The following is a 22,913-nucleotide window of genomic DNA, read 5'->3' on the forward strand; positions in this document are numbered from 1 at the left end:
GATTTACACAGCTCCAAAAGATTCTTAAGGGCTTAAGGAAACATTAACTCTAGAAAGAAGATAAATACCAGCTACAATTCTCACTTGATAGAGAAGGGAGCCGAAACAGGGGTTTAAGTCCTCCTCTGAGTTTACATTCGCATAACTTTGGCCTAAAGATTATGTGGACTCAGATCTGCAATTACAAAATGTCTGCTTAAACTTCATAGGCAGTATGTATTTGTGGCTATATTTATGTTCAGGACTGAGTTACTAGAAAAAGAAAAAAAAAGACAACTCTGCCCATTACTTTACATTTCCTTTTTCAGGATAATAGTTCTGGCTACAAAGACCAAGTATTCTCATCTAGTTGGTCACCTTATATCTTCATGTATAACAACAGTAATCTATTTCTTCGTAAGGTAACTCATGCATAAGCTTACTGTCACCTCCAGGTATAACAAATCAATTTATTAATTTTCATTTTTTTCTTTCTTTTTTTTTTAATAGCAACCTTTTCACACATTGGAAGATGCATGCAAAGCACAATGGCTGTGAATCAATGTATATCAAGATGGTTCCTGTTCTTATTGCAGCCTTAGCTGTCACCCAGATTGTGCTTTCTCAGTGACAGCAAAGACACTGTCGATCATACAGCGTGAATAGCTTGTCAGGAAGACAGCGATTTTGGACCCCTAGTGGTTAAGACATGATCTTTCTCAGGTAAGACTTGGGAGTCATGACATGTTCTTAAGAGTTTACATCTAACAAGACAGCTGAGCCACTGTGGAAAGCACCAAGCCATGGCTTTTGGTCAGATGGAGAATAGCTTTTATGTAGGAACTAAAAACAACTTGTATTTTATTTTCTGTGGATGCATACTGATGCTGTGGTCAGTCTTTAGTAGGTAAAAGCTTTCAAGGAAAAAGCTTTGAGTCTGCAAACTGTCTAAGCAGAGCAAGGTCACTATCCTTATCTAGATGAAGTAATGTTACCGAGGGTTTACTGAAAGAATTCAAGGCCGGTATTCATCAATTTATTCATGCACATGCCTAATTAGAGGGAAAGTTTGTCTTGTGGTTAACGTGCTAAAAACTGGGGCTTATGGTGCTTCACATCACTTCCTTTCCCCTACCACAGACTTCTCTGCAAACCTGAGGAAACAAGAGTGACATGACCTCCACCCCTGACCTCTCTATCCAATAGTTCTTTTAAAAAACAGACTTCTCAGAAAGGGCCATTCCTTAAAAAGCAATGCGAGTTTTAAGTAAATGTTAAACAAATATTGGGGATTACAAACATATTTTGAACAGGCAGAATTTTAAGAAGACAAACAGCTTCTTAGCTTTTCCATCTGCCCTAAATCATCTGCAGATTGAAATCTGGTCTTTGGTAACTGAATTTCTTAATAGCAGGGACATCGATAACTGTCATGATCAATACTTTATCTCTTGGCAATTGCTCCTCAGACTCTAAAGCATCATAACCCCTGATTTGTCAAGTCTGTTAAACACTGAAGAATGAAATCGTGATAAAATTTACAGAAATTGTTTTGGTACAGGATATATAAAAGCAGCCTGATCTATGACAGCTTTACTGTTAGTAGAGTTTCACAGTAGCATAAAATTGCAATACAGAGATTGCAAAACAGGCTTTTCAGCTGTACCTAGAAACAGGTCATCATGACAACATATATGCAGGTGAAGTATCTAATGAAGTCACAGGTAGCACAGGCCACTGAGGTTTTTAGCTTCATATCCTTTGCAAATACACACCCAACCCTGAGCGCACACATAACCTGAGCATGAATAGTATAATCATATACAGTGTTACTTTAATCACTATGTTCTCTTTAACTTCTCTTCTAGACCAGTTCTGCTGTATAATTCAATCGCTTTTTGCTCGTGTTAGCATCTCAGTTCAGAGATTTTCAAGTATTTATTTCCCATCCATTTTGTGTTACTGATTTCAACAGACATTTAGAATAAAGAGCACAGCACTGAAGTGACTGAAGTCACTCAGACTGCCCACGTCTTTGTTTTCTATCGAAAGTATTTCGCATGAGACTGGTATTGAATCATTGTTGAGACATACTTGAATTCTGAGTACGCATACAGTGATGAGCAGCTGTGAAGGTCCCTATCTGCCTGGGAAAGCCTGTAGGAATCTAAAAAACATGCACCCTGGGTTGCATTGGCATTATACTCCTTAGCAGTATTTAAAGTTAGTTAATGTGCACTACATAACTTCTGTCAAAAAATACTAACAGCCAACACTTATCACAGTTCTATTACTTGGGTAACTTAGCCTTCAGCAATTGAAGCTTCATTCCCAACTATTAATTTACAGGAGCCCGTCACATCTACAGAGTGACATAACCGATACAGAAAAATATACATTGAAATAGAAATGAAATTTAGTCTAATATAGGGAGGCTCTAATACAATTGCAACCATCACAACCCTTTCTTTAATAAAACTTTTTGATGGGTTTTGTGTGTTTGCAGTACTTTTTAAAATAAACAAAGCATCTGCACCAGAAATGTGTTGGGGCCTCAATTTCAGTACATAGCTGTGTGGCAGCAGCAAGGCCTCCTCCAGTAAAAGAGGAACTGAAACAGAGCTTCTTTCAGTAAAAATAGCAGCACCAGAAGCTGAAGTTCACTTTGTACTGCATTTTGGCAGTTCTGCTTCATGCTCTGTTTATCTGGGAGAGTAATATATTCTCACACCTATCACCTATGTCTGAAGCTACTTCATAATAGCAAACATCACTCACAGTGGGTCTCTGCCAATGGTTTATTGCATTTATTCCATGTTAGGTAACTTAAGAGTGTTTGTCACCAAAATAACTTAAAAGTTTGTCTGTTAAGTTATAATTGCCCTCATGTTTCATATCCAGATACTTTTGTATAGTTATCAAGCACACCATTGATCTTTAAAAGCACATCATTCAAGTCACAAATTTCTACCAGTATAACTGCAAAAATATGATCCACTGTACTTTGAAAACTAACAAATAGGACAAGCATTAAGACATAAACTTGACTGATGACACAGATGAAAAATAGCTAGTATATATTGTTGCATCAAGTAAGGAACCTGATTTAAGAGAAGAAACTGTAAAGATGGTGGCATTTAGGATTTAAGCAACTTGGTTAATGTATACAGGAAATTGTTCATTTGCCATAAAAATAAACAACAAAAAAATACATCTACTGCTCCCCTAAGTACAGGCAGGTCTAGATTTCTGCATTACAGTTCTTCCAGGTGGCAGTTATTATGCTTGTGTTCATGTGCATATCATTTTTGTTTGATTTGGTAGGAAACATTTTAATAAGTCAAATTTGAAAAACAACCACATGCTCACTAAAGAGAAAACAGCCCTCTCCTTTTGCTGGCTTACGCATTTCTCTTACTTGCCATCCACCTTTTGACTGCTTGGTTTACGCCTGTATAGTTCACATACAGGTTAGACACAACAGTGGCTAATACTGAAGAAAGCAAACACTTTCACCTGCCTATGACAATATGCTTACATCCTTAGGAGCAAAAGAGGAAGTAAATTAGACGTAGAGGTAGAACATGTCGTTTTCAATTCGAGGGGGTAAACTTAAGCTCTTTTTTTCTGATCAAAACCTGCTCTTTTTCTTACATGCAAACATGTGAAAAAAAAAACAAAACCAGAAGCTTGGTTTCTTTTTGAAAGAAAAGGAAATGAAGGTCAAAGGGAGCATAAAATCAGTCCACAATGGAAAGGCCGTTCATAAAGGCTTAAAAATAAAACCCAAAATAAAAAGCAGTGACTACTTACTAGATACAAAAGAAACAGTACCAGCCTGTACCTTCCAAAAGAGCTTTATCCAGGCTTCTTGAGAATGTAAAAAGTCCTCCTGAAAAAACCCAACTCACTCAAAAAGGCTCCTATTTCAAAGAGGCAAGAGCAAAAAGTTGCAGCAAAGCAACAGAGGCTCAGCTGTGGGTAATTTTGGCAAGAGGGAAGAGTTTGCCCTTTACCAGGTGGCTACATCTAAAGTACCATGTCGTGACCTTGGCATGGGAGGGAAACAAAAAATAAGGGAGGGGTTTTTCTAGTAAGTCTTGGACTGAAATAAAATGCAGGCCACTTTTTCTTCTAGATGGTAGGTGGCAGTTTGGGGTTAATGTCTGTATGATGAGGAAGTAGTTAGAGAAAACGATCTTTCCTCAGCTATTTTTGAAAATTCTCTATTGTTATTTGAGATTTTCAGAAATAAATATGGAGCCTGTGTTCTGCTAATTCACATTGTACAAACCCGGTTTCTCAATAGGTTTTCATCTGTGCTCACATAATGCTCTCATTTCTCCATTTTGCTCACAAATTTTGCACTCCTCTAATGCAGTGAGATGCAGGCAATTATATATTTGCAACTGCGTTATGTGCTCTAGGATGGCAACAAAGAGAGCTAGTCAGAGAATTATCATCCTTGAAAAAAACATTCTGTCCTGTCCAAGACTATTCTATCAATTTTTCTCAACATAAAGGCCGGAGTCTGGCATATCAAATGGGGAAGGAAGGAAAAAGCTTATTAGTGTTCTGAATCTGTGTTCTCCCAAAGGAAATTCTAACTACCAGGTACTCATCTGATTCTTATAATGCAATTTGCTTGCTGATGAAAGCTGTCCATTAATGAAAAATAAATATACGTGGACAATGTTGTTCTCCCCTGGTACAATAGAAATCCTGAAATATCTGAGATACGCAGATTTGTAATGGTCTCAGAACAATTTCAAACACAAAAGCCTTACTTCTTGTCCCATATGCAGTTGCCTAGTTGCCCATTTTACTGATTATGTATCTTGTATCATGTGGCAGCCATGTAATCATCTGGCAGTAATGAGAACTTACTGTGGAATATAATTGAAAGATGAAGCTGCATATTTATGACAGCATTGATTTCTATACCTAACTAATGAGGCAAATCTTGAAAATAAGGTTGGTTGATTTACTTAATATTGAAATCCTTGCCAATTTCCAATGTACTATCATGTATAAGCATATTAATTTAAACCTTAAAGAAACCCAAATAGCTGAGTTATTATTTCTTCCATGCATATGTTTTTGAGTATTTGAATATCTCTACATCAAAATAAACTAGATTTTTAGAGAGCTAGGTAGCTTGCGCTGCCAAGTTAACAAGTTCTAGTAAGGTCAGTCTCCCACAATAAATCTAATTATTACACAGCTATTTTCTTTATGTATGCAGTTTTCACCGTATGCTGTAAGATGGAAAAGGTAGTGGAAGCATGCTCTTCTGCTGCATTTGTTGGTGATAGGCATTCTTATTCTCTCAGTTTGGGGGGGAGGGGTTGTGAGGCAAGCAGAGGACAGATGGATGTTTTTCAGTCGGTGCTTGTATGACCTATTTAATCTGCATAATTAGAAATGGGAAAGTTGTTTATGACGCTGATGCTGACTTCATTTCTAGGTCTTTTTGAGCTCATTTAAAGTACGCTAATGAGAAAAACATTTTACCTTTGGGCAGCAATCTGATTTGTCAGGAAATTCCTCTTGCTATGATGGGTGGATGAGGAAAATTTGGAATAACACGATCCAGATGTTAAAGCTCCCATTTAGCAGCAATGCAGATGCATTATTTTATGGAATTGTCCAGATGGTGACCTTCCAGTATTAATAATAAATCAACACTGTGGGTTTCATCTATATGACTGGATTCCTACCCTTGTCCTCATTTACATGACAAAATATTCATGCATTTCATAGAGGCTAATAGTATTAAAATTAACAATCTGGAAAACATAAAAATCAATAAAGAAGTCTGAAACAATTACTGCAAACAATATACACCAATTGATGTGATAACAGCATCACCTGAGGGAAGGTCGTGATACCGTTTTTTAAATCAATTAGCATTTCATTTTGCAGCTAACATGATAGCAAAGTTCTATTACAGATTTGTATTGGAAAGTATCTACTTTACTGAAGATGTATGCCCCTTTCAATTTTGGCTTTGACACTTACATTCAGGCTTTCAGTCTACTGAGAAAAAACAGCCCACAGTCCATATAGACTGTGGAGTCTATGGAGAGGCATCACATTGGATGACAGGAGCAAGACAGGCTGTCAGGCAGGCAACTTGGAGCCTTTGATGGCCTCCAGTGAAAGCCAAGAGACATCAGGCTCCACGAACAGGGATATGTAGGGACCACTGACCTGCGGCATGCCAGAAGAGCACTGATGGAGCTCTTTCACATTTATGGTAACAGGCAGTGTACTCTGGTACTGCAAAGGAAGGGCTGCAGGGTGGAGAAATGCATTATAGCTATGTGATCTGATAATGCCGTGTTATTATCTTTTGCAGTTGTTTCTATCTGTTAACATATAAACTTACTTTGTGAAATATCAGTTTCCTCAATAGTTTCATTCTTTCTGAGGTTTAGGGGATGTTTTTTTTTATGAGTTTCTCCTTTTTCTGAGAAGAAGAAGAATCCAGTCCTGCTTCCCTTTAAATCTGTTGCAACACTGTCTTAGGTTTTGCAGCAAGGAACACATTCCTTCAGAATTCTATTTATTGGATTAAGGAAGGTGATTCATCTTCCATAGAAATAGCTTTTTACTCTAGATAGATTGTGCTTTTTGTTTGCATTTACAAATCCCCTCACCCCAGACCAAATGTAAATTTGAAAACCATTTCCCCTCAGATTTTTTTTTTATATATTTTTGGTAAACTTTCTGCAAGGATGCAGGAGCTAACTCTGCAAACACATATCAAAGCCAGTTTTGCTTTATCTTTGTCATCATCAGGTTTCCACAATCCCAAATCCATGGTTTATTAATGTGATCATGGAGAGAACCGAATTTTGACTCTTCAGTTGGTTTCAAATATTTGCTTATTGGAAAAGATGTTGAATATTTCATCACTGTGGGCACTTCAAGCAAATATACATATTAAATTTGATATAATTTCATTTAGGAAAAAGGTTTAAAAGTTTAAGCCACAGCATTTTGTTGTGCTGAGAAAAAGCTTTCGAGAAAAAGCTTTCAAGAGAAACCTTCAGTAGTCAGGTCATGTAACTGAGCAGCATCCCAAATTAATGCTGTCCAATGTGCCCTTCTGAAAGTTTCTGAGAGTTGTTCTAAGGTTTAAAGGCCAAATTGCCTCCACTTATTTCAGAAAACTTGCTCCCAAATCTTTACTCTGGCAGTCATCATAAATTGAGTTAGAAAACAAACCTGATTTTTTCTTTTTTCAGTAGCATTAATTCTATCAATAGTTTAGTTTTTGGAGGATAGGATGTGGGGGTCTGATGAGTTGTATCCTAGTGTTATAACTGCTTGCTGCAGTGGGATTACTATTTAGTAGCAAGGTACAAGGCAGGATAATGTTATTCTAGGGTCAAAGGCCCTCCTGTGTCAGATGCTGTGCAAGTCACATTTTTTACATGAGTTTTACAGTTTAGCAATCTTTTAAGCAAACCTAACCATGCAAAATGGAGCTGTAGGAAGTCATTACTTTGAAATGCCTGTCTCAAATTTGTCAACAGCTAGTCACGCTGCTGCAGATGTGGGTTGTTCCTTTTTATTTCACCATCAGACTCTACTGGTGTAGATCCCTGTCCATCTGTGGAATGTTCTCAGTTATCCCAGTTTACATCACTTTCAGAGCAACCTGCAAGGCTTTCTTGGGAAGATCACAACAGTACATCCTTTTTTTATTGTTTTTGCCTTCGTTTTGGGTGGGGGTTTTTTGATATTGTTTTTAAAGGAAAGCTGTAGGAGAAGAGCAAATAAGAATCTCCCTGGAACAAATCTTCATAGATTACAAAAAGGGCCATTAGCAATTATCAAACATGACATGCAAATGAAAAGGACTTAAACAAGAATTAAAATTAAATTCATTCCATCAGTTCTATTTCAGTTTTTCATTCTTCAGACTCTTACCACCAGCAGTCATTCCAGGTGTTATTTAGCCTGATAGCTCAATTTGGTATACATACCAAATAGTCTGAATTTATTTATTAGATCCCCCTTTACTCCCCTAAAGAGAGGTCTCCTTCTTATTTCTCCAGTCTTCTGAAATTCTGCCTCTCTACCCTGGACTCACAAAGACAATTATTAATGCTTCAGATGCTGTTTCTGCTAACTTTTAAGTATTTTAAATAAAATTCATTGGTGGTATACTGACTTGACTATATCTAAATTATCTCAGTTTCTTTTCACCTGCTCTTATTCTGCTCTGTCCTACATCTTCCTCCTTCAGAATTCCCAACTGTTAGTTTTAATTATGTTAGCAATCTGTTCACAATTACCTTTTCTTGTGAAGCCTTAGGGGGAAAAAAAAAAAAAAAGGTTTTGGTTGTTTCTCTTTTCCCTGAACTTTTTCATTTTTATTCATGTTTAAGTAAGCAAGAAATAGAGAAGTGTAAAACTTGCATTATATTTATATGAATACTTCAGCAGAAGCTATATATGTGGCATTTTATGTCACTCTAGAAAATACTTACGGTCTTGAGCAGTCTTTTTTTATCTTATCCACAGGTTGGTCTACAAATGTTTCCTCCTGATCTATAAACTGATTTATGCATTTGGAATTCTGGATTATCTAGCCATAATGTTTGGATTTCAACACAATGTTTGGATTTATTTTCTAGGTTGGTATTTTCACATAAAATTGGGATTTGCAACTGTTATAATTTCCTATTCAATAGATTTTTCTTCTTCTGCTCCAGGTGGATCTCTTCACCACCCACTTCAACATCTGAAATCCCTTTTACGTTGTGTAGCTGTAGATTCTCTTACTTCTTGATTTTTATAGCCACATAGTTGTTCTGAAGTCTGATATTTAGTCATTTTACAACTTGTGCTTCTGGTGTGAAGAGAGGAGGGGAAAAACTTAAAAATTCGTACATGCGTTCACTCATTTAATCCCCTAATTTAACTAAACTAATCCTCACTTCTTCATTTATGTACCTGGAGGAGATGAGACATAAAAACGCTTGACATAAACAACAAAAATAGATGAGCGCATTCATACCAAAACCACATTCTAATTCTTTTTGAAAATTATGATTTCCCACTCTACTATGCTATAATGTTGCTAGGGGGTTCTCCTCTTTTTATTTTGACTATTGCCAAAGACAATGCTGTACTCTTGATCCCGCTGGAATTTTTGCCTGGGTAGAATTTGGATTTTCTTTATGTTTGTCCAGAATTCCTGTCTGACAAATAGCCCAGCCAGAGCTACTGTGCTGGACCCTGTTTGAGGTACAGTCTGACCAGAAGTTCCAGGAATTCATCAACAGTGTGTTGATCAACTACATAATACATCTGCTATAAGTCCAACACATCTTGGAGCTATTGGAGATATTGCACATAAATGAATCAGTTGTTCCATTAAGTGTCAGATTTATTGCCTGTATGTTGTATAGTTGATTAACTCAAAAGTATGTAGCTCTGATGGAAAATTCCGGGCAGAAACAACAGTTTTGTGTTACCGATACCATTAAGCTTTATTCAGCTGAGGTATTTTATTTAACCAGCTAAATGCCCCCACCAGTGTATTTCAAAAATATCGCTATAAAATTTGTTAGCTCTATTTTAAAGGTTTTCAGTTAGTGTCCTATTGCAGCAGAAATGATGAGTCTTTCTTAATGCTTAGAAGCTCTATTTTTATGAGTATTTGGTAGCCAGATTTCAATCTTCCAAGACCTGTAACACATATAATCTCGGAGAGGTGGCAAGAGATGTTTGTTAACATTTTTGCAGACTCTATTGAATTGGGGTTTTGAGGGGATAGTGGGTTAAACACAGCTTGCTGAAATTTAGCAAAGATTTTATTCAGGAGAACAGTGGGCTCTTTCAGATACTGCCTTATTTAGATTTGGCTGATCTCATTACTTCTGCAAAACTATTACATCTATCTAATTGTTCTGTATAATAAGACTCTAAGAAAAGTCCCTTTCTGTAAGAAAATGTGTCAGTTTGGCCTTCCTATAAACAGAGCTAAGTAGTCATGACTCCAAAAGCAGTTCATAGCCTACTTTCAATGTTGCTTACCATGAAGCATATTGATGCTTCCAAGTATGAGTGTGTCTGCTGCTGCAAGAGAAAACGAAACTAAACCTGCAGTTTGAAGGAAGCAGGAGCTACCTGGAGTAAAAAAAAAACATTGTTGATATTTTATTCTGACAATTTGGACAAGAACAGACCCACCTGAGTACTCTTTTGTAGATTTATGAATGAATCAAGTCTGATGGCTCCATGGATTTTGCTGTGTCACTGTTTCTTGTGGGCTGTACTATGGAGTGATGGAAAGAGACTTGGCAGAGATTTGTTCTGACTACATGGCTTACACCGTTTCTCTAAGTGCTGAGGGTCACCATCCTGAAAACCACTTGGAAGGTCTGGAAGTGAGCTGTTGAATCTCTTGTGCCCCTAGGTTCATGAGACTGAGTTCTACTGGATACTTTTGCAGTAGATTAACCTCACTTTTCATGAGGAGAGCTGTTTTTGTACCACAGACAAACTGCTGAGCTCCTTCATCAGTCTTATGATTAGAAGAATAGTCTTAATGAAGTAGTAACCAGTGACATATGCCAGTGTCTGATTTGGGGTTTTCAATAGGTGGGCCCCTATGTACAAGAGACTACATAATTTTCCATAGGAGACAAGCTTCTTCCCCAAAGTTTGTGAAAGACTCTTCTTGCGCTTTCCTTTTTATAGCTCCTATCTTCCCTTTCCAAATAAAGCGATTATCTCAGCACAAATCTCCTATGTCGCAGTTACTTAAAATCAAGCAGACTGTTGCTGAATTTTTTTGCATCAGCACTAAGATTTTATTTTGTGTGCATCCTGGCAGTAGTAAACTGAGACAACTGTAGCCATTTCTGTGTTGCCCTTATCTCTGGCAGCATTTAAAATGTATTTATGCACCCTTGACTTTAAGCAAATATTCTGTTGTTCTTTGGCTTCTTTTTTCCTGTAAATTTCATCTTGACAGTTTTACATCATCAGTGGCATACCAACAAGGAATTTGTCCAGTGACATCTGTGCAGTCTGTGGGCAGAAAATTCTTGTGGGTATAAATGAAGAAGGGATTATTGAAAATACCTACCAGCTGTCCTGTAATCATGTGTATCTTTTCCATGTAATTATGGAACACTTGTTTTCTCCTCTTTTATACTGCATTAAAAAAATAGTAACAGCAGCAATAAATACTAAGAAAAAAAAAAGGAACCAAAACCACATTCAGAAACAACGTAGCAGAAAAATAAAAATAGGAGCATGAAATATATTTCAGTTCTGTGACACAAGTTGAGTCCATGCAGCTTTTTGACAGATGAACTGATGCAAAAGTGTCTGTAAGACCAAAGTTTGTATCCTACGTCTGCCTTTCAGGTACTTTGTGTGCAGCCGGTGTGGGTGTGCTTGGCAGTATGTTAGATTAGGCATGCTGACCCAGTGGTCAGGTCTGCTAACCCAGACTCCCCCATACAGCAGAGGATTCCCCCCAGCTGCACCTGGGGCTGTGTTTGCTGGGTAAATTTTAAGGCAGATGTGGAACCTTTCTCAAACATGGCATGTACATACCCTACGGGTGGACAGAAGATGCAGTGTCTCATACCTGGGGATACCAAACAGCTCCTCACTTTGCATTCCAGAAATTAAAGTGAAAGGTATCACATATATGTTGGAACAATATTACTAATAACCCCCTTTTGCAGTTCATAAAAGTATCCTGGCTTCTTGCAAGCTGGAAAATATGAATACCAGTCTAGATGTTCAGGACATTGGATTTAACTTCAAAATAATTCCACATGTTTTAAGTAAGTTGAAATTGCTCGGTTATAAAATAAAGCAGTATCCATAATCAGGCATTAAAATAGTCTGTTGATGGTTTGACTAGGTTTGCAGATGTAAGCACTGGACCTTCTTTATATTTGAAAGAACTTTTAACTATACACCTGATCTCAGGTTTCATGAATCCTACATCCATGGCTGGTGCCTTGTTGGCAAGGACCAGGCTTGCCCATACTGCCTTAAGAAAGTTAATTCAAAGAGAATGTTAAGTAACCCATACGCTCTCCCTAGCAAGTGTTTTTGATTTTGATTTTCTAAACTGTAGCCTGATTATTTACTAATTCTTGTTTTGATCTGCAGTGAAAGGATGAGATGGTCACATTAAATAGGTCAAAACCCAATTATTATTAAGGAACAATTACATTTAGGGAAGATGATAGTTATGTTTGGCTTTCTGTTATCTAAGACCCCAAGCAAGCTAGGAAAAGTCCATATATTTCTTCCTTCTTGCTTTTAAGACATCCGGAAATCATTTTTATAATGAGAGGAACATTTTAAAGAATGTAAATCACAATTCTAGAAAGACCATGCAGTGGATTTTGCTCTTTAATGAAATAACAAAATTGATATAATCCCCTTTCAGAACAAGTGCTGGTTTCCCTGTCTTCTCTTAGTAGTTAGCAAACAACATTTTTTTCTTTAGTAAATGAAATCATAGTTGAAGATCTGCTGCTGCCGCTGAAGATACCTGCTCAAGTAGAAGCAAAGTTTGGCTTGCTTTTTTGAAGCTTATTTTAACCATTTATAGGGAGGATATTTAATTCCAACCTGACCCCTAGTAAAAAAAAAAAAAAAAAGTAAATTAGAAATGTTGAAGGCATTTCAAAATTTTAATCCTTTTTCTTTGATTCTGGCTAAGAAAAAGACTAAGATTTACCTATTGCTGCATTTTTTCTGCAGACTGCTTAACAAAAGAGTAGGTGGGAACACATATATATTGTATAGACAACTTTTGGACTGGCTCTGCTACCTGGTGGCTTGGCAACCAGATGTTATAAGCCTCATCCAAGACATTAGTTACTCGTTGGGTCTAGAATAGGACTCAGATTATTAATCAGAATGCAAAGTGTTGGATATTTACTGGTCTATAATGATATGTATATTCTGTACGTAATTTTAAAAGACTAGAAAAAATAGCAGTTGGTTGAACTCTAGTGTGCTATACACCCTTTTGCAAGACAGTGCCTCTTTTTGTATTACAGCAAGACTGTTCAGCATGCTACTAAAGCATTTCTTTAATTTACTCAAAATAAGAATTAAAAGAAATTTCTGCCAAAAGGCCCAACTCTTAATAAACAGCTTCTCAAACACAAACAAAAAGAACAACCAGATCAAAATGGACGCGTACGTCTTGCCGCTTAGCAGCTGAATGATTGACATCTATACTACTCTGGGCACACTGTGGGGAACTGAAATGCATGATGCTTATCCAAGAATGGTGAGTTCTTCTTAGGAAGTAGAGAAGCTGGTCTTAAAAGTTAATTAGCGTAGCTGAAGTAGCTTTGGAACTCAAATGAAATATGGTCAATATACCAACAATCTTTACATTGTTATTAGAAATAAGAGATAAAGATTTAATTTACACTTCAATATACAGATGAGAATAAAGCAGAGACCACACAAAGCCATCTACTGATGAAGGTAAGTTTTGGATACTAGAAGTAGAAAACGCTGCAACTAAAAATGTTAATTAAATGAAATAAAGAGCAGAACTAAAGTATATCGAAAGCAGATGGCTTTGTTTATTCAGATGAAGTAGCAAACTTAATAATTCTTACAATGTGTCATGCTTGTATTCATATATGCAAAAATTCACATAAATAAATCATTTGTGTTACACAGACAGAGTTGCCCAGCTGTGGGTGTAATGGAAGAATATTTGTCCTCAGCTTTCTCAATGGCGAGCAAGGACAGGGGGACTTCAGCTCTCACTGACATGATGGCTCTGAGGAGAATTTCCAAAAAGCATTAATACAATAGGTAATTAGCTGTGAGATGAGACTTTCAATGCACTGATTCAACTACAAGTATTGAGGTGTTTAAACAGAGATTTTATATGCATTAGATGCCCAAGACCAAACACAACAATAAAACACTAACTTCGATGCTATCTTATCATGGATATAACCAAACGCTGTAGGCAATTGCATGTGAAGGGTTTTAAGGTCTGCTTCTCTATATGCCTGGAAATTCCCTACACTTTGTGTAAGCGCTGTACTGATCTGGAAGTTAGTTGTCCCTCTGGCCTACTAGACTCAAGATGTTAGGATTCTTCTGAAATTTCCTCTGGCTGCAAGGCAGCATCACCTAAGATACTCCTTTCTTTCTAAATCACCTCTGAAGGAAGAGCTTAATGCCAGTGTTTCCCATTTGTTCCACTTTTCCAGCAGTTAGAGGCCTTGTCCCAGTAATCTAGAGAAAACATGGGTCCACCAGACAGCAAACATGATATCTGCTCTTTAACTTCCTCACTATGTCCTCTCTTCATTTATAGAGACAAGAGGTAGGAAACACCATATTCGTGCCTGTGCTAAGGCTGCTGATCAGAGAAAGGAATAACGGTGTTAAATTGAAAGACTACATACATATTAGTGTTTCCCATATTCTAGATGAGAATAGCTTAAACTCCATTCGAAAAAGTCAAAAGAGTATTTGGACAATACTCTGAAACACCTATTACCACATATGGCACAGTGGAACTAGAGAGAAATCATCCTCCGTAGGCATCTTTCATCAAGAAAGTCGTCTGCCATGGAACATATATGCTACAACAGCCAAACCCACAGTGTGAAAGTGTGTTTTTACAATAAGACTTGCAGACGTGATGCTCTGGAGATCTGGACATTTAACTCACGGCGATTGTGAAATGCTTCTGAGAATCAGTCCTTAGATCCACAAACTGGTATAGCTAGGACAAAAACCTGTGCTGCATAAACTGACATTTATTGCATTTGATTATAAGTGGTTTGCACAAAGAATGCAGAAAACCCCTTGGTTAGGCAGGCTCTCTTCAAAAGCTTTTACAAAGATAGAGATATATAAACTACATAGCTGGATACATAAACGACTTTTCATCATTAAATATTTAAATGAAACAGCTTTTGCTAACACTGTTGATTAACATGTGTAAACAACTGTCATGCTTTAACCCCAGACAGTATCTGAGCACTACACAACTGCTTCCTCACTTACCCCACAGTGGAATGGGGCAGAGAAATAAGTAGGGTAAAAGTGAGAAAATTCATAGGTTGAGATAAAGACCGTTCAATTGGTAAGATAAAAGCTGCATGCATGAAAAGCAAACCAAGGAATTTGTTCACCAGTTCCTGTTAGCAGGTAGACGTTTAGCCATTTCCAAGAAAGCAGGGCTCCATCAAACTTAACAGTTACTTGGGAAGACAAACACCTTAACTCCAAATGTCCTCCCTTCCTCCTTTTTTCTCACAACTTTTACTGGCAAGCACGACATTATATGGGATCAGACATCCTTTTGGTTGCCTGGGATCTGAGGTCCCACCTGTGTCCCCTCCCAGCATCTTGCACTCCCAGCATCTTGCACTCCCAGCCAACTCACTAGCAGGACAGAGTGAGAAACAGAAAAGGCCTTGATGCCGTGCAACATCTCTTCAGCAATAACTAAAACATCCCTGCATAATCATCACTGATTTTGTCACAAATCCAAACCACAGCAACAAAAGAGAAACTACGATGAATATTAACTCTATTCCAGACTGGATCAGCAAAACAATCCATGACCACAGCTATAATAAAAAAGTAATGTACATGGATACAAAAAGAAAGTAATAGAATTTATAGTATTATATATTATATATATTATATATATTAGAAGCTCAGCCTTCTAATCTCAACATACAGATAGGTGATAAGATGAAACAGGAAACAAATCCAAAGTATACTTGGTATCTAAGTATTCCTTAATGTCCCTCTCTAGGATTTTAGAGCTATTTTCAAATTAAACCAAAACATCGCCTGTTGCTCTTCTTCAAGAGGCCACTCCAGGTAGGTCTTGGTGTTCATGATCTTCCGCAGCTTGCAGAACCTCTTGGGAATCGCTTGACTCTGGATGGGCTCCAGAAGGATGAGAATCGCTGCGTCGTTGTTCTCATCAAAGAGGCGGAAGTGCGAGAAGTCCAGCTCATATTTGCACCACTCGCTCTGCACAAAGTGCTCGGACAGCACAAAGAGCGTTTTGTGGCTCTTCTCGATGGAGTCAATGATGTTGTCCACAATCCACTTCCCGGGCACAAAGTCCCGCTTGTGAAGGCAGAGCCGAAAGGGGGGACAGGCCTGCTCCAGCTCCCGCACCATGATGTTTTCCACCCAGTCCGAGTCATTCTCGCTGTAGGAGACAAAAGCATCATAGCAGAGGTCCTCTGGGGGAGCTCGCCTGGGCTTCCGCTTGGCTCGCAGCCATGCCCAGGTCATTCTCAGGTACCAGACCGCGTGGTACTTGTAGCCGACAGCCACGAGGGAGAGGATGGCCAGGAACACCAGGGTGCAGATCAACGACACCATGAGGGACTGGTGGCACTCCATCAGCGAGAGGTGCACGGCTCCAACCTGAGCCCCTCTCACTGCCAGGGGAGAGTCACACACGTAGCTCTCCGGCCACCCCACCAGCACTTGCGCTAGTCCTGCCTGGTGGTGGATGAAGGAGAGGAACTCACAGGAGCAGATGAAGTTGTTGTCGCCGGCGTCCAGCAGCTCCATGTGCTCGAAGGACTCGAGCTCCGCCTTGGAGAAACTGTTGAGCTTGTTTCCTCTGACCGACATGGCCACTAAGTTAGGGACGGGTGCTGCATCAGGCAAGGTCTTCAGCTGGTTTCTGGTGAGGTACAGCTCTTTCAGAAATGGCAGTCTCAGCCCAAACTCCTTCAGGTTGTTCACGCTAACATCCAATACTTCCAGCGTTGGGGGAATGCAAGTCGTTACCTTAGGAATTTGAGTTCGGGAGAGGTTTAAATATTTCAGGGTCTTTGGCCATTCACACACATCTGGAATATCACCAAAATTATTTTGGCTAATGTCTAAGAGAATTAGGTGTCTCAGATGAGACAAACTTTTACCCGTCATCCCTAAGTCACTCAGTGAGTTCTGACTTAAATTTAGAATTTGCAGTGAGGGCCAACCACCCCGACACGCTGAGTGCTCCAAACTCTGGTCTCCAAGCAAATTCGAACTAAGGTCAAGATACTCTAATGATCTAAGGTGCTGTGAAACCCTGCATGGTACCAAAAAGACCTTGGTGTTTTCAACTGTGACTTTGGTAAGAAGACTTAGTAGACCTTCCACATCCTGAAGGTCTGTAAACAAATAGAATTGCTCTATAGACAATTTATCTATTGTTATAATTTTAATAGTCTGTGACTGATTTACATGAATTTGCATTTTCCATCGTCCGGTTCCCATGAGTCTACAGTCTATAAACTCAACCTCCTCTAACTTTGGCATGTCTGCTATAATGCTGACAGACTCAGGAACAGTGGCATCTGTTATTAAGGTCTCTTTGAAAGAAATTTTGCTTGCAAAGGAGTTAGACATGACTCTCAATAGTTGTGTTTCAGCAGGTTCATTGAGGTCAATTTCTCTCACTTCTAACCAAGTGACAGAGTGCAGAAGGTCCCTGACAATTGCTGAGACTATGCTAATGTTTCTTACGTTTATGATCATGTGATTTATCTTCCTAATCAGCTCCAAACTTCCTGGCTCGTAATGACTGAGGTTGCCCCCGTCAATCCACAGCTTGTCAAGAAGCACAACGCCCTCAAAGTTCCCTTGCCTTATTGTGGAGAACCATGGGTTGCCCAGGTGGAGAGAGCTCAGGTTCCTCAGCTTAGAAAACAGGGAGCTTTGCCCCAGGTCTCTGTAGGAGCTGCCTTGCAGGTGGAGGTGCTGGAGTGAAAAGAGGCGCTCAAACCACGCAGGGGACAAGTGAGCCAAGCTGTTATTTGACAAGTCCAAGAGCTCCAGTTTCCCAAGGGAGCGGAACGAATCCTCATCTATTGAGCTGATTTTGTTGGCCTGCAGCAGCAGGGCTCTCAGGTTCACAGCCTGCCGCAGGTCCTGGGAGTGGATGTGCTTTATCCTGTTGTGGGCCAGGTTTAACACTGTGGTTTTGGCTGTGAGCCCAGGTGGAATGAATTCCAAGCCCATGGAAGAGCAGTTGCAAATCTCAGTAGTATCACAGGAAGGACAAGTCTGCTTCATCTCTTGCTCTCTGGAGAGATTTACAGCTAAGACCATGTACATGGCCCACACTTGCCAGGTGTGTGTATTCATTATTTTGCCTTAAAATATAAAATACAGTCAGAGCAAATATAAGATGAATAGTTAGTTTTGGAGAATGTATGTTTTGGATTTATCTAATCCATAGCCTTTACTGTTCTCTCCAGTTGATTCTACTATAAATATATTTAACACTGTTCAGAGATTAAAGAGATTAGTCGAAACCAGGCATACTATACACAAATATTCCAGAATTATTTATCAAAAGCTACACTCCTTGGATTTACTTTTTTTCCCCTGCGATTTCTAATTCCATGAGAACTACCAAATAAATTAACAGCTGCACAAATCTTTACCTGATTCACCTCAACATCTGAATAATCACAACATTACTACTAACCTGATCCTTTGCCTGTTTAGGGTATGGTCCTCATACATCCCTCTTCAGCCCTGTCTTAGTCATTTTTCTTCTGAATTTGCGAGTATTATTTTGTGCATATAATTTTTTACTAATTCTAATCCTGGATATGTTAAGAAGAGTCAGCATCTTGCAAGAGACGGTGACATTCGCATTTAATATTCATATCAGGTAAATGTCTAATCTCTATTCTGACAATAAGGAGAAGAATATGCTTCAGTCCCCTTCCTCATTTTATCTGCCTTAGGCTATTCTGTTTGTAAATGTGCTAGGAGCAGGGAGAGAAATATTTGCCTGGATGTCTGTGTGGGCCATTATTATCATGTTGACAACAGTGCAATACTTGCTAATGAAACATAAGCTGGGAAAGCTGACCATTGTAGCTTACTGACTCTTAGCTCTTCCTTTTTACTGACAGACTTCTCTGCCAGTGGCTTTTTCTGCTTTGGGTATCTGTGGCAGGGAGGAAGTCAGGCCAAGTCATGAGAAAGAGCCAGGGGCTTTTGGAGCCTCCTGCAGATCAGATCGGCTGGACTAGATCAGCTTTTTCCAGGCCCCCAGCCTGTTCCTCGTCTGGACTGAAATTATTCAAGAGAAGCTGCACAGCTGCGGATCCTGTGTCACTTCTCTTACCCCTCAGAGCCAGGCCTTTCATAGTACTGATTTGCCATGGCATTTTGTGTTACAGAGCTTGCTGCATATCCAGTCTGTCCTTACTCCTGGCGAGGTGACTTTAGTTCTTCTGTCTCTCTGAGGAGTTGGAAAAACAATTCTTGAAGCCTGAATCCCCTTCAAAACCCTTATTACATATTGAATTATAACCCTTTTTTGTTTATGCTTTCCTGACATGGATCAAGGAGCACTTTTGAAACTTTACTTTTTCCAGCATGTCACAAATCCCTCTATTTCTGTAGGTATCTTACTTAAGAAGGTGAAGAGTGAGCTGACCGCAAAGAGGACAATGAACAGGTTCCCAAAGATCACAGTGGGCTCTGTATAATCAGGTTAGATTGATTGAGAAGTACTTTCTCTCTCAGTCGCCACACTAACACTCTGTGCAAAGACCTACTGTCCTTTGAATTCATGCTCTAATTTGCTGTACAATAGCTGACCCATGCAGACAAGTTCATGCAGACAAGTTCTTCTAGTTACATTATTTTTAGCCAGAGTTGCTTAAAATCATTCAGGAGGGGCAGAATTAGCTGAGATTGTTCAGGCATATGGGAGAGGAGGAAAACTTGTGGATAATTTTTCCAATCATTCCATATCTTCTCACCTGCAGGACTATAAACATTTTGACCTCTTGTGTTATTTTCCTTTAATCTCTGTCTCTCCCTGATGTAGAGCTTTGTGTCTTGAAGGACACAATCCTGTCATCCATCTTTAGATGCCCACAGCTGAGCTAGTCAACCACCGTGTCCTCCAACTTTTAGGGGCAATTCACATCATGTCTCTTGGACACCCACACTAAGATGGGATGACCCCAAGAGAAATTACTCTAATAACTTAAAATGGAGCACCAAAGTTTAGATACATAGATATTTGTCGATGTGAATCCCACCAAAACAAACTGTGGTCTGTATTTACACTCACCTCTTGTACGGCTGAGACTTTTCTATGGGGCTTTTCTGGTCTTGCAGGTCTGGCTGGTTAATACAGTGCTGTAGGCCATAGGAACAAAGCTGTGAGTAAGATGAGTTTCAAACGCGACAAATTTAAGTGGCATTTTTGAAGTTGCCATCTAAAAGATTACTGTTTGGAAAAGAAACAACCAGGCAACGTGGTCAATCAAAATCTATCTATAGGCAGGTTATTTACAGATGGAAAATTAGCAGCACAGAAGGAAACTGGGCAGGTACCGAGGGGGAAGTATTCTCTTTCCCTTCTCATTAATGTCTAATAGTTCATCTTAAGACCCTGATTTAGAGAGTTTTTCAGGCTTCTCTGCACCCACTCAGAAATATAGTCCCAATCCACAATATCATTGCCCTACCAAGAAATCATTTTTCCCTGTTGCACTGGGAGGAAAAAAAGCCACATAGGAGCTGAAATGCAGCTAAAAATATGGAAACTTGCATAGATGCCTTTATGCCATAAGGCACTGTGATGAACTACACATTCAAATTGTGTCTGGATTATGGACAAATCGTCTGAGCCACCAGATTATCTTCCCTGGCCCAGGCAAGTAGAAGTATTTGAGGAAATATGCACATATACTTAAACAGAACCATGAGTGCCAACAAAATGAGGTTGTATAAATGCTAACAAATGCTAAAAGCTAGTGTAACTGCTAAAATTAAGCATGCCAACAGTGTGCAAATTGATTCTAGCTTGGCAAACGCTAGCAAGCTAAATGAGAGGTGATAAATTTGAGCAATGCTATGGATTCTGCAGTGTCAGTAGTTGGTGAAGGGATTGATTCGCAGGCAGACTTGGGAAAGATGCTGCTTTCCACTTGACTGTGTGTGGATTTCACATATCCTAGCTATCACCCACAGCATTGCCTTAATCATGTGTCTGTGTATACACACACACACATATATATAAGCATGCCTCTTCTTGTTTCTGATATAGAGGGTATGCAACAGGGCAGTTAGGTGGGGAGACAGTTGATTCCACTGTCCTGAAGCCATTGCTCAATGAGCCCTTTTCTGGTTGAATTCCTAAAACAAACACAGCCCATCTTCACACCCAGCCTTCCCAGGGCAGCCGGTATCGACACACAAGTGGGACAGCACCCTAAGCACATACAAGGCACCCTCCCACAAGGAAACTGAGCAAGAAAGGGGAGCTATCTCTCCCCTTTCCCAAAGAACATTGCTCCCATTAGCATGTCTCAGCTCTCCTGGCTCTCCTTCCTTTTGCTACCTGCCTGCCACGCAGCCATGCCAGCTGCCTGCAATTGCATGTGCCAGCTCCACTTCTGCTGGCAGCCAGAAATCCCTCCCTCCCCTGCACTCCTGCAGGTGCTGGCCCCTGCCTGGCAGCCCCAGATACCCTGAATCTCCCATGTAGAAGAAGATGACTCAGGGGCAGAGATTATATAGCCTCTTCCCAGTGCTCCCTCCTTGTTTCTGCTCTAGCTCCACTCTCTTTCTGTGCGTCTCCAGCTTCCACCCACCTGCAAACTCACCTCTGTGCAGAAAAGATTCCCAAAGATGCCAGATCCAGCTCCAGTGCCTGCATGCTGGTGAACCTATGTCACATTTCATCTCTCTCTTGCTCTTCACCCAGCTTCCTCCCACGCTGGTGTTTCCTTCCCACTTCACTGATCAGCCTTGGCAATGCAAGCAAGGGAATTCCCACATGGGGGCTCTGATTGACAGAAGAACAGTAACACTATCAGTCCTTTTAAATGTGCCAACTCATAACAATGAACTTATAGTAAGGGCATACTGTGTGAAAGCCAAGGCTTCTCTTACCTCTCTCTCTGACCCTCTCTTTGAAACGACTAGCAAGTCGTGTTTTCCTCCTTACCTCTAGGCACTCAGACTCCTAATCTGTTTTATCACTGCTCAGTGTTTGCTGTTATACCATTTGATCATCACTTACCTGAAGTTCAGCCTGGATTAGCCCATGAGCTATTCTTCTCCAAGAGAGTGTACAGATCAATTCTTTTGTACCAGACTTTGGACTAACCCTACAAATATCATTATAACAGGAAAGCAGAACTGAAAGTGGTGCTTGGAGCCTACACCCAGACAAACCACCGTCTCATGTGTGTATTTGCGTATAACATACACAGAGAAGTGGGAATATATACATATGCATTAGCACATACACAGATACACATATATATGAGCATGTACAACTTTTAGACATGTGTGTATAAGCAAATTTCCCCATTTTTCCAAATACTCATCCTATACAGCAATGGTTTAGTATTTCAGTACAAAATAATTGTGTGTATAAAGTTTAATCAAGACTCATTTAGGCTCTCCTGCACTTAAACTCTAGCAACACAAGCAAAGGGGAGCATGGAAGAGCCAAGTTAAAGAAACCCACACCTAACTTTATCCCCTGAGAGACAAGTTTCCACAAAAACCTCTAAAACGCAAGAAACGCACAACTGTGACTCATGGCACACAGGGTGACATCAGCTATCTTAATATAAACATCTGTATCTACCTGCTTGTAATTGGTGAAGAGCAATACAGTAGTTCCAGGACATACCTCATACTGAAGTAGAAAGATAAACTATCTCTTATCAGTGTGATTTTCTTTCCTGGTTATAAAGAAAGCTAAGTAGAGCTGTAAGGGGTGCTTGGCCCAATGATTACTCAAATGTGCTGTGCAAAGTAGAAGAGCAGAAAGAAGAAGTGAGACAGTCTGCAACGCCATCTAGCCCACCCATTTAAGCACAGCCTTGAGGCCCACAGATAGAGGGCTTCAGCTATTTCTGTGGGTAGGT

General features: G+C 39.5%; 1 protein-coding gene and 1 long non-coding RNA gene across 6 annotated transcripts in view; both read right to left on the minus strand.

Moving 5' to 3' along the window:
• Window positions 1-5,960, minus strand: part of LOC133281078 (uncharacterized) — a 61,991-nt gene extending 56,031 nt beyond the window's left edge. Inside the window, exon 1 of the long non-coding RNA XR_009747375.1 lies at window positions 3,793-5,960. This is a non-coding gene — a long non-coding RNA (uncharacterized LOC133281078). The remainder of the gene's footprint in view (window positions 1-3,792) is intronic.
• A 1,793-nt stretch (window positions 5,961-7,753) lies between these two features.
• On the minus strand, window positions 7,754-22,769 carry TLR2 (toll like receptor 2). 5 transcript variants are annotated; one of them, XR_009747373.1, is made up of 4 exons: window positions 21,636-21,776; window positions 20,096-20,163; window positions 11,093-11,160; window positions 7,754-8,949 (listed from the first exon to the last, which is right to left on the minus strand). XR_009747373.1 is itself a non-coding variant. In XM_061476216.1 (3 exons), exons 2-3 carry the CDS (start codon window positions 21,712-21,714, stop codon window positions 15,787-15,789), a joined length of 2,439 nt encoding a protein of 812 aa, XP_061332200.1. In that variant the 5' UTR covers window positions 21,715-21,817; window positions 22,631-22,769; the 3' UTR covers window positions 15,710-15,786. The 5 variants fall into 5 exon arrangements, 4 of the variants coding, with proteins under 4 accessions (XP_061332200.1, XP_061332190.1, XP_061332207.1 ...); XM_061476216.1 differs by lacking the exons at window positions 7,754-8,949; window positions 11,093-11,160; window positions 20,096-20,163 and adding exons at window positions 15,710-18,146; window positions 22,631-22,769 and having other exon boundaries at window positions 21,636-21,817; XM_061476206.1 differs by lacking the exons at window positions 7,754-8,949; window positions 11,093-11,160; window positions 20,096-20,163 and adding exons at window positions 15,710-18,146; window positions 22,055-22,192 and having other exon boundaries at window positions 21,636-21,817.
• Window positions 22,770-22,913: the final 144 nt, after the last annotated feature.

This window comes from Pezoporus flaviventris, unplaced genomic scaffold (assembly GCF_033815535.1).
Source record: "Pezoporus flaviventris isolate CSIRO_AGI_PZ_B2104156 unplaced genomic scaffold, CSIRO_AGI_Pfla_v1 ptg000002l, whole genome shotgun sequence".
NCBI lineage: Eukaryota > Metazoa > Chordata > Aves > Psittaciformes > Psittacidae > Pezoporus > Pezoporus flaviventris.